The 10,309-nt window shown below is 35.2% G+C and overlaps 1 protein-coding gene across 2 annotated transcripts; it reads right to left on the bottom strand.

Annotated features, from left to right (window-relative positions):
* Nucleotides 1–2,990: 2,990 nt before the first annotated feature.
* LOC120073406 (chorismate synthase) lies at nt 2,991–9,898 on the bottom strand. Of its 2 annotated transcripts, none has more exons than XM_039026273.2 (10): nt 8,969–9,898; nt 8,738–8,836; nt 8,353–8,555; nt 7,873–8,069; nt 7,543–7,651; nt 7,121–7,434; nt 6,556–6,963; nt 5,354–5,432; nt 3,682–5,238; nt 2,991–3,261 (listed from the first exon to the last, which is right to left on the bottom strand). In XM_039026273.2, the coding sequence occupies exons 1-10, from the start codon at nt 9,034–9,036 to the stop codon at nt 3,113–3,115; spliced, it is 3,183 nt and encodes a 1,060-aa protein (XP_038882201.2). In that variant the 5' UTR covers nt 9,037–9,898; the 3' UTR covers nt 2,991–3,112. The 2 variants fall into 2 exon arrangements, with proteins under 2 accessions (XP_038882201.2, XP_038882196.2); XM_039026268.2 differs by having other exon boundaries at nt 5,354–5,435; nt 8,969–9,882.
* Nucleotides 9,899–10,309: the final 411 nt, after the last annotated feature.

Here is a 10,309-nt window from a genome sequence, read left to right as displayed (position 1 = left end):
CTCGACATGACTAGTGAGGAAGGTGAAATACTTAAAGATAATAATGAGATTTCAATAAACTATGTCATGATAGGAAAAAGATGGAATCAAACTAATGTAAATATTGACAACATTTTTGCGTATAATGTTGCTCTTGATATTATATCTGAAAATGAGGATTCTGAACCAAAATCTATTGAAGAATGTCGACATAAAAAAGATTGGCTTCAGTGAAAAGAGACAAAATTAAACTCACTTTCAAAACATCAGGTTTTTGGACCTGTAGTCCGAACACCAGAAGGTGTTAAACCTGTGAGATACAAATGGGTACTTGTGAGGAAAAGAAATGAAAATAATGAGGTCACAAGATATAAAGCAAGACTAGTTACACACGATTTTTCATAAAGATTTGGTATTGATTTTGAGAAGATGTATTCTCCTATGGTGGATGCAATTACATTAAGATATTTAATTAACTTGACTATGTATAAAAGTTTGGATATGCATCTTATGGATGTAGTCACAACATATTTATATGGATCGCTTGATAATAATATTTATATGAGAATTTCAGAATAATTTAAGGTACCTGAAACATATACATCAAATTCCCGAGAATGGTATTCAATAAAGTTACAAAAATCACTATATAGATTGAAACAATAAGGACGGATGTGGTACAATCGCTTGAGAGGATATTTATTGAAAGAAGAATATCAAAATAATCCAATATGTCCGTGTGTTTTTATAAGGAAATCAAAATCATGATTTGCTATTATAACTATATATGTTGATAACTTGAATATAATTGAAACTCCTGAAGAGTTTTCAAAGGCAATAGAATATCTTAAGAAAGAATTTGAGATGAAAGATCTCGGAAAAACAAAATTTTACCTTGGTTTGCAAATTGAGTATTTAACATATGAAATATATATTCATCAATCGACTTATACAGGAAAAATGTTGAAAAGATTTTATGTGGACAAAGTACATCCATTAAATATTCCAATGGAAGTCCGTTCATTGGATATAAAGAAAGATATATTTCGACTTTGAGAAGATAATGAAGAACTTCTTGGTCTTGAAGTACCATATTTTAGTGTAATTGGTGCACTTATGTATCTTGCTAATAATACAAGACCAGATATTGCATTTTCAGTAAATTTATTAGCTAGATATAGTTCTTCTCTTACAAAAAGCAATTTGAACGGAATTAAGTATATACTCTGTTATCTCCGAGGAACAATCGATATGGGGTTTGTTTTATTCAAATAAATCAAATTTTGATCTAGTTGGTTATATAGATTCTGGATATTTATCTGATCCACACAAAACTAGATCTCAAACAGGTTATCTGTTCACATGTGAAGGAACTGTTATATCATGGCGATCGGTAAAACAGACTATAACGGCCACTTCCTCAAATCATGCTGAAATTCTTGCAATTTACGAGGCTAGTAGAGAATGTATATGGCTAAGGTCAATAACTCAGCACATTCGTGAAACGTGTGACTTGTCTTCTAATAAAAATCTTCCAACAATATTATACGAAGACAACATAACGTGCATAGCTCAAATCAAAGGAGATAGAACAAAACATACTCTTTTCTACACTCATGATCTTGAAAAAAATGGCAACATCACTGTATAACAAATTTATTCGGAGGATAACCTAGCAGACTTATTTACAAAGACATTACCAACCGCAACTTTTGAAACATAGGTGCACAATATTGGAATGCGGCGACTCAGAGATCTTAAGTAATGTTTTCATGAGGGTGAGTAAATATATTGTATTTTTTTAGGAGTATGTATTATATGAAATATATACTCTTTTTCCTTCACTAAGTTTTTCCCATTGGGTTTTTCCTAGTAAGGTGTCCCAAAGGCCATGTGTCATGTCATGTTTAGTGTCCATGTAAATCTAATTTTGCCTATAGCATTTTGTGGATCTTAAGAACACACCTACATTAATTCCACTTTCATTAATTTCTATATTATCCAATTTCATGATTTTGGTTATTTTATTTTATAATTTTAGTTTTTATTTATTTATTATTAGTAGATAAAAATATTATTATATTATATTTTTCAAATCCGTATTCCCGATGTGCTCCTCAATTTTCATAATAGAATCTAATTTTTGAATCTACCATCAAATATATATTTAAAAATATGAAATTTAATTCTATTTTCATTAAATTCTTTGTTTTCAAATTCTTTACCAAAGAGGACTATCCTAATCGTCATACACGCGCTTTAACATTGTGGATATTTTTTGAACTTTGGTTGAAGACAATATTGGAACTCTATAAAGAATAAAAGTAAAAGATATAGACTATCCTAATCCAGAATATTATAAAGAGTGAAGGTATAGTTAAAGATATTGTACTATATATATATTATTTTTAAAATAGTAAATAATTGAACAGTTTGAACCCCATCTTGAAAGGAATAAATTAGATGTAAATAAGGCAAGTTTCGTCAAATTCAAAATTTAAATTTTAATGTAAAATTCAATTCAATTAGTAAAAAGTCACACTTTGCATTGGGAAAGAAGGATAATTAACATTTTTAATATACAAACTCAAGTTGAAAATTTTTATTATTAATGGTTATTACTATACTTGTAAACTCCACGCTCTCTTTTTCCTTAAAAACACTTCAATGGAGGATCCCAATCCAGAATATAAAGTAGAAAAAGGAATTAATCACGCCAGCCAAATTTTAGCAAAGATGAACTTTATTTCTTCACCTTTGCCTCAAGAGACAACAGAATAGTTCCATTAGTAAAAATGGATCCATATAGCAAACAAATCTATTTCTTAAAATGGCCAAACACTGCACTTTTTCCTTCACCTACTGATTTCACTTAGGTTACTTAGGATTTTGTTTATACCTACGGATTGATCAAAAACAATTCTTGAAAGAGGTATTCAATTTTAGGGATGAATCGAATGAGTTAGAAACCGTTAGGGAAATAAGCAAAAGACAAATCAACAAAACAGCCATAAGAAGAATTCTTTACTTACATTTCTCACTCAATCCTCTACTAAGAGGTGCAAATTGTTTCCATTCTCTATCCAAGGAATTGAGGATTCGGGCAAGTATACTTGGAAGTACAGTGTTACAATTACCTGTACCCGTAACCCATGTTCAACTCGTGACCGTACATTCCCTGACCATGGCCACCACTGGCAGAAAGCGGATGAATTTGCTTCGAGTTTGATCTATGTCCCATTTGGATAAGCCTCTGTATTGCGTCTGGTTGGTTACCAGGAGCTGAAATTTAAACGAGAAACAATAATGAAAAAGGAGAGCCACCCCACGAAATAAGAGATCAATGCCAATATATTCAACTGCCTTCTACGTATGTTGCTTGATGTATTCACAAACAATACAAGAACTCCGGCAGCAGGCATGCAAAGAAACGGTGCTTTTAATCCCACGATAGATCGAAGTTAAGTAAAGAATATCTTAAACAGAATCAGACAAAATGAGTCAAAAATCATAATTTTGCATCTTATCGCTAAGGACAAGAGATTATCAGACAACAGCAGCACTTAATGGATGCAATATCAAATTTGGCAGAAATATAAACAAATAATGCCCAGATAAGCAGGATATGGAAACTAATATATCAGTAATATATATATGAACAAATTAACGATTGAAGTGCAAACATGATAGCATGAGAGTTACCAGGCGAGGGTAATCTGGGACCACCAATATTAGGCACACGCTGACCGATGTGAAACCCTTGGATTGAATTGAGTTCCTGCGGCAAGCCAGTCACCTGATGGTTGGGTTGTGAAGGTGCTGCACTACCTCTGGCAGAGTGAGGATGTAGAGGAAGATTTCTGTTTGACATAGGTGGAGCTACACCTCTAGATAACCCTTGTAGTAGATGTTGTGGTGGAAGATTGACTGAAGTTTGCATCTGCTGCAGCATTGGGTGATGAATCGAATGATCAAATCCAGATAATCCAGAGGTAGGAGGACGAAGCATATTTGCTACAAATTGATGATTAGATGGCGAGTCATGATGCACAATTCCTTCTGGCAACATTATATCTCCCTGAGAATTCATGTTAGGAGGACGAGGTTCAAATTGATGAAACAACTTGACATTATTCGTTTGTGGGGGATGAAGCTGAGAAAAGGCAGAATGAACAGGAGCTTTCCGATGTGGCATTTCAGTCTCCCTCCTATCATAAGGGTTGGCTGAAAAAGGTAGCCCATCCACACCTCCTATACTTTGTCTTTCATCTTTGAATGCAGGGCTAAGCATTGCATTATTGTCTTGTGTGTTGTGCGAGAACAGTGGTTGAGGTTTAGCAGAATTCCCCATAGAAATGAGATTCTGAAAGTTCATAGAATCGCTTATGATTAAACTGTCCTCTTCAGGAAAGGGCATTTCAGCTGGTCCGCCAATCTTATGTCCCAACTTGGCAAGGGGATGAGAAGAATCTGATTCAGGTCGAGGGCCATTCAGATTTAACCAATTCCCACGAACTATATCTGGTTGGTTTTGCTGTCTTTGATCACCATGATCATGATTAAGCATACTGGACCGAACTTCATTGTTGGACAAGGGACCATCATCTGTGATCGGACCATGAGACTCTGAAGCATCACTTTTAACAGATCCTGATGAACCCCTTTGTGCTGAAACTGGAGCTCCAACTGATTGAAGCTCCTTCATAAAGGCAGACCCAAAAAGTGTTTCAAGAGTTAATGTTTTCCCCGGATTTGAAATGTTGTGGGTGCTTTCCTCATTATTGTGAAATACAGGGCCCATATATCCACCATCATCACCATATTCCGAAATCAATGGACTCGAACCCTTCTGTAACAGTGAGAGAAGGTGCTGTGATGCATGATCATCACTTTTCACAGATGGATGTTTCACATCAGCAACAGGATGACTACATCGTTGATCAGACGGGTGCAAAGCTGAGTCATTCTCACTGACTTTTGACAGCAGTGTCTGTTCAACGGCTTCACAGGTAAGGATTGCAGAAACAGCCTCTGGCTTACTCTTATTATAAAATGGCTCAGGCTTTGCAACATTGGATGATGTTGAACTTGATGTGATATAATTTTCTGCAGATTCATAACCATGGAAAGCAACTGTAGGCAGAGATTGCTCAGAATGCTTCACATCAGCTACATCATACCCACCCTTTTCTCCACCTACAATCATCGTAAGCAAGTCAATTGACCTTTTAGGTGAAAGGTCGTCCTCCTGTTTCCTATCTGCAGGGTGAAAAAAAAATTGAGCTATGAGATATAAAAACTCAGCTGATCGGTGAATAAACCACTGTCCACTGACATATGGAATCAATTGAAGACAGAAATTTTACCAACATACCGCTGTCCATGAACCAATGAGCAAATTTAGATGATTGAGCATTTTGAGGGCTGCATACATCGTCCATCTCGTTGTCATGCTGCTGCCAAACACCCGGAAAAAACACACATCAGGGATGGATGTATCCAAACTTGAACTGCTTTTGTTACTTGTGGTCTTAAATGAAAAATCTAACAAGGAGAAAAGGCGGGCTTAACACTATTATAATAAATAATATAATTAACATGTTTTCTATGATAATAAATAATATAATTATTATTTATTATAATAGAAAACATATAACATTATTTATTATAATACAAGGAGAAAAGGAGGTGCTTATTTTCCTCGAGCAGCAATTAAATACGAAAATTTTGTTAAATGATGTAATATACCTACTCTGGTGCCATAACCTAAAAACTTAAGCTGATGGGTCAAGTAAATTTAATATCATATCATCTAAGACTCCCCCTCACTTGTGGAATTGAAATATGTAGAAAACCCAACAAGTGGAAAGCAATATTAATTAGGGAGAAAATAACATTGTAGAGGTTTTGAACACAGGATTTCCTAGACCACTTGCTCTAATATTATCTTAAATCACCAGTTGACCCAAAAACTTAAGCTAATGGGTGAAAGTAATTTTAGTATTATATCATCTAACACTCTCTTCACTTGTGGGCTTAAAATATGTAAAAGAAATCAATATTGATTGAGAATGAAATAACATTGCAGGGATTTGAACACAAGACCTTCTAGACCACCTACTCTGATACCATCTTCAATCACTTATTGACCCAAAAGCTCAATCTAGTAGATGAAGGTAAATTTAATATTATATCATCTACCAAAATTCAACGAAAATATATGCAACAAAAGAGTTATAGCTCCAAATTATATAACAATTTCATCCCTTATTCAACTGGGACCAAATGATTCGTCAACAAAATGACTTCCTATTATAAGATTGCAATTCAGAAAAGATATTGAAACATCAGGAGTTGATTCAGCATAATTCTTGCAATCTAAGCTCAACAAAATCTAAGCTGTGCAAGATGCGGAGGATCATAACTTATGACATTTTAGAACTCTAAGTTGGGCAAAATGCGTAGAGGATCATGTACCTTGTCGTAATAATACCACAAATAGGATGTTGATTTTGATTCAAACCCAGAAAATTTATACCATGACAGAAAAGGATGAATTTTTACATTCACGAGTACCTCAATAAAATTAGTAGCATCACCATCTAACTTCATGGCACTGCCAAAAAGTTTCTCCAAGATGGAAGATGAATGAACTTGGCTTGGTTCACCAATGGCAGTATTCGCTGGTAACTTCTCAGTCTTACAGTCAACAACTGTACTGTTATCAGAAGCTTCAAAAACTTCCAAAGATTTTTTGTGCGATTGATTATCTATTTCAGTTGTTTTATTAGACATGTCTACAGCAGAAAACAGATCGAGAATCTTTTCGCCAGTGTTGTTGGTAGAAACATTAATGCTGGTTTTTCTATATTGTTCAGCACGACCCATTTGCTCTGATGAACTTTTTCCCTCTAAATCTTCAGCAATCCCGTTATGCAATTGCTCTTCTTTGGTTTGCAGACACTTGTCAATGTCATCCTTGCCCTACAAAGTGACAAACATATGTTCAATTAATAATGAAGGAGGAGGGGAGTTCGCTTGTGCCAAAAGATATCCATAAGAAGGATAACTATTTATTACAATGATGTGAATGACTAAACAAATGCTGACGACGGAAAAAAAAATGAAAGCAAATAATCACCTCCAGCAAATGAGGATTAACTGAAGACCTTGTTGCAAAGTTTTTTTCCAACACAGTGCTGGTGAATCCAGGAGGCACAAGTGGCCTAGATACAGTTGACTGTGATGTAAAAGATTTTTCTCGATCATTCTTTGAAGTTTGTTTTAAAGAGATGGATTCATCGACACCACTGATTGTATTCAATGATTTCTCATCATCCTTAGACTCGTCCAACTCCATTAGGATGGCAAACTCATCTCTCTGCTTCACAGGATTTGATTTGTGACTTTCTTGAAATGCCTTATGTTGTTCTTTCCTCATTGACTCAAATGAAGCTGCAAACGTTTATCAGATAAAAAATTATTGCTGGGAAAATATATTTGAACAAGATCTGTGGATGTACCCGTTCCTACATCGAGCATCATAAAGAAAAGAGTGATTACCTCTTCTCTTTTTTTCCTCTTCAACCCTATCCTCACTTGTGTACTCAGAAGAACCAAAAGTTTCGTGATTGTATGAATCATTAGTATTCCCTCGTTGATGGGCTACAGCCTGATTAATAAAAGAACAACATGCATAAGGCAAGCTTAATCAAAATCATTTCAAATTTTTGTTGAGTAATTCGTTTACCAATTCAACAAAATGATTCTGACTATGTCAAAACACGTATCATTGAAGGTATAACCATAACCTAAGGATAGAAATTTAATTTAAATTATGTTCAAATTATGTTCGCAAGTGAAGAGATTGGGAAATATAATGTGATTGTAAACCTTATAAGGACGAGGTGGATGATATGGCTCATTGCTTCTGTTGAGCTGGTATTGATCATTTGCTCGAACCTTTGGTGCCAAAAATGCTGGTACATATCCAGATGGTCTAGGAAAGGAACCACTCCCAAGAAGTCCATCATGTTCAGGACCCTGCGAAGGCCTCCTAGACTGATCGCCATATCGCCACCCAGAATCCACTGTTAAAATGAATAATCCAAAGGTCAATACTGCAATGCTGACAGCCTGACAGAACTCCATTGTCAGCAGCATTTGGGCAGGGATAAACATCATGATAGATATATAAAGCACACTCGGGCATGAATGTTATTATTTCCAAGACAGCAGTATTTTTTTTTCAATAATTCAACTACAGTGGGAACCCAGCCGTTAACCAAGCCAAACAGGATATGATATTCAGATTAAATTATATTAAACAATATAATTATCTTAACTTAACAATAGATTAAGATGAGACCTTACCTGAATCCCTATCAGATTGTGAGTCACTATCCTTATCACTCCGTCCAGAAGAATGAATTTCCCTCTTTCCATGTATGCGACGAGAATAATTACTCGTTTCTGCCCTGCTGGGTGGTGATGAGCCATACTCATTGCGCCTAAAACTATTCAAAGACAAAGCTCCAGAAACTCTTTGCCTATCGTAGGAAGCTTCTTCAAATTCACTACACAAGGGAAAATGTACGCTTAGAGAAACAATCCAACAAGGAAAATAAGAATACGACCACAATGCTTATTTTTGGTTCTTTGCTTAGTAGGATATGGACTTCAGTTGGGCATAATAAGAATAGATATCAATTAAACAGTAGTCAGAAAAATAGAACAGGAGCATGAAAGAGCATCTTACGCCATAATGGATTGGTCAAAGCCGCTCGGCAACTTTTTGCAAACATCCAAATCGCTCAGGGACAACAGGAAATCTCTCGTGTAAGAAAACTTTGGTTTCCTAAACCGATCAGGAAAATATTGTCAATACTGACCAGTATTCACAGGGGAAGATGAATAATAAGGGAGCAGAAAGAAATAAAAAATTAAACCACGTGAATCGTAATTGAAACTGCAAATTGTAGATAATTACTTTCGCAAATCATGCTGTACTGCAGCGGTCTGATCGTGTGAATTCGAATCATCCTTCTTGAGGCTCATTCTGCTATGCTTAGTCTTAACAAGATTATCAGAGCAATCGATCAATATGCAAAAGTCTTCAACAGCACCAGAACCACTTTACTGAACGAGAACAAGAAGTTTATAAACAAAGCCGCCTAAGATTGCCGCAAAGCTAACTCTACGTTTATTGGATGCTATACCGCCTCATTCTTTAGAGAAAACCAATTAATTCAATGTAGACAAAACGCTAAGAACTTCTCTCCATCGCCTTGTCCTCGAATTTGTTCTTTCAATCGAGCCTAATTCAAGTCAGATAGCATTAAAAACACGAACTCAGAGGCAATCCCATGTTTGATCCAGCTGAATGCGCATCAAAAACCATCAAAAAATGAACTCCATTCATCCAAACTCCCTCGCCGAAAAATTATTAATCTCCAACTCACGTTAACCACTTGTTTCAATAAAATCGCAACCCCATAAAACAGACTATTGCGTAAAACCGCGCATTCCACGAATCACAAATCCAATTCCCGAATGATCCATCCAAAAACCAAACGAACGTCTCGTTGTAATACGTGATTGCAGATGTTGCACCAGAACAAATTCTAGGGTTTTGTTCAATCCAAGAGCTCCAAATTGAAACTAGGGTTTTGGAACATAGCGAACAAAAGACAATCCAAGAAAAACACCTGGATCCAAAACACAAATTATTCAAAAATCAATCACCATGAACACAAACTTCTTGTGGATTTGAATCTTTCAGGGTATTGATCTATGGATTTCCCGAGTAATCGACGCGAGAGAGAAATTTGAGTGCTGGATTTCTGGTCTCTGTTCATCAACCTAAGCCACATCCATCAGAAAAGAGGAACAAAATGTAAACTTAAAAAAAATTAAAAATAAAAAATTCAACTAGTTACAACGATAAGATAATCTCACCCGCATATTGCTCCCTGTAAACCACGCGCCAACGAAAATTTGTTGAACAACATTTTCACGCGCTATTTGGGAGCGTAACGGTGAAGATAAAATTTTACCCTGGAAAATTATAAATAAATAAATAAAGGATTTAAATAAATGTGAGCCTCCGAAATCTATATTTTTAGTGCGCCGTCTACCTTGCATTGAGCAATTCTATTTGGTTCTCCAAATTTAATTGGTGTCTTTTCTTTTTTAGAAAATTTATGTAATAAATAAGTTGTAATTTAAGAAGAGTCAAGTTAATTGGTGTGTTTAGTTTTCTTAATGGTGATATTAATGATCATTAACAAATTAAATAAATATATGAATAAATCAGAATGTTAGTAGTTTT

Source organism: Benincasa hispida, chromosome 1, assembly GCF_027475165.1.
Source record: "Benincasa hispida cultivar pf3 chromosome 1, pf3_genome.v1.1, whole genome shotgun sequence".
In the NCBI taxonomy this organism is placed as follows: Eukaryota; Viridiplantae; Streptophyta; class Magnoliopsida; order Cucurbitales; family Cucurbitaceae; genus Benincasa; species Benincasa hispida.
The sequence above is the reverse complement of the archived record's forward strand: the minus strand, read 5'-3'. Positions and strand labels throughout refer to the sequence as shown.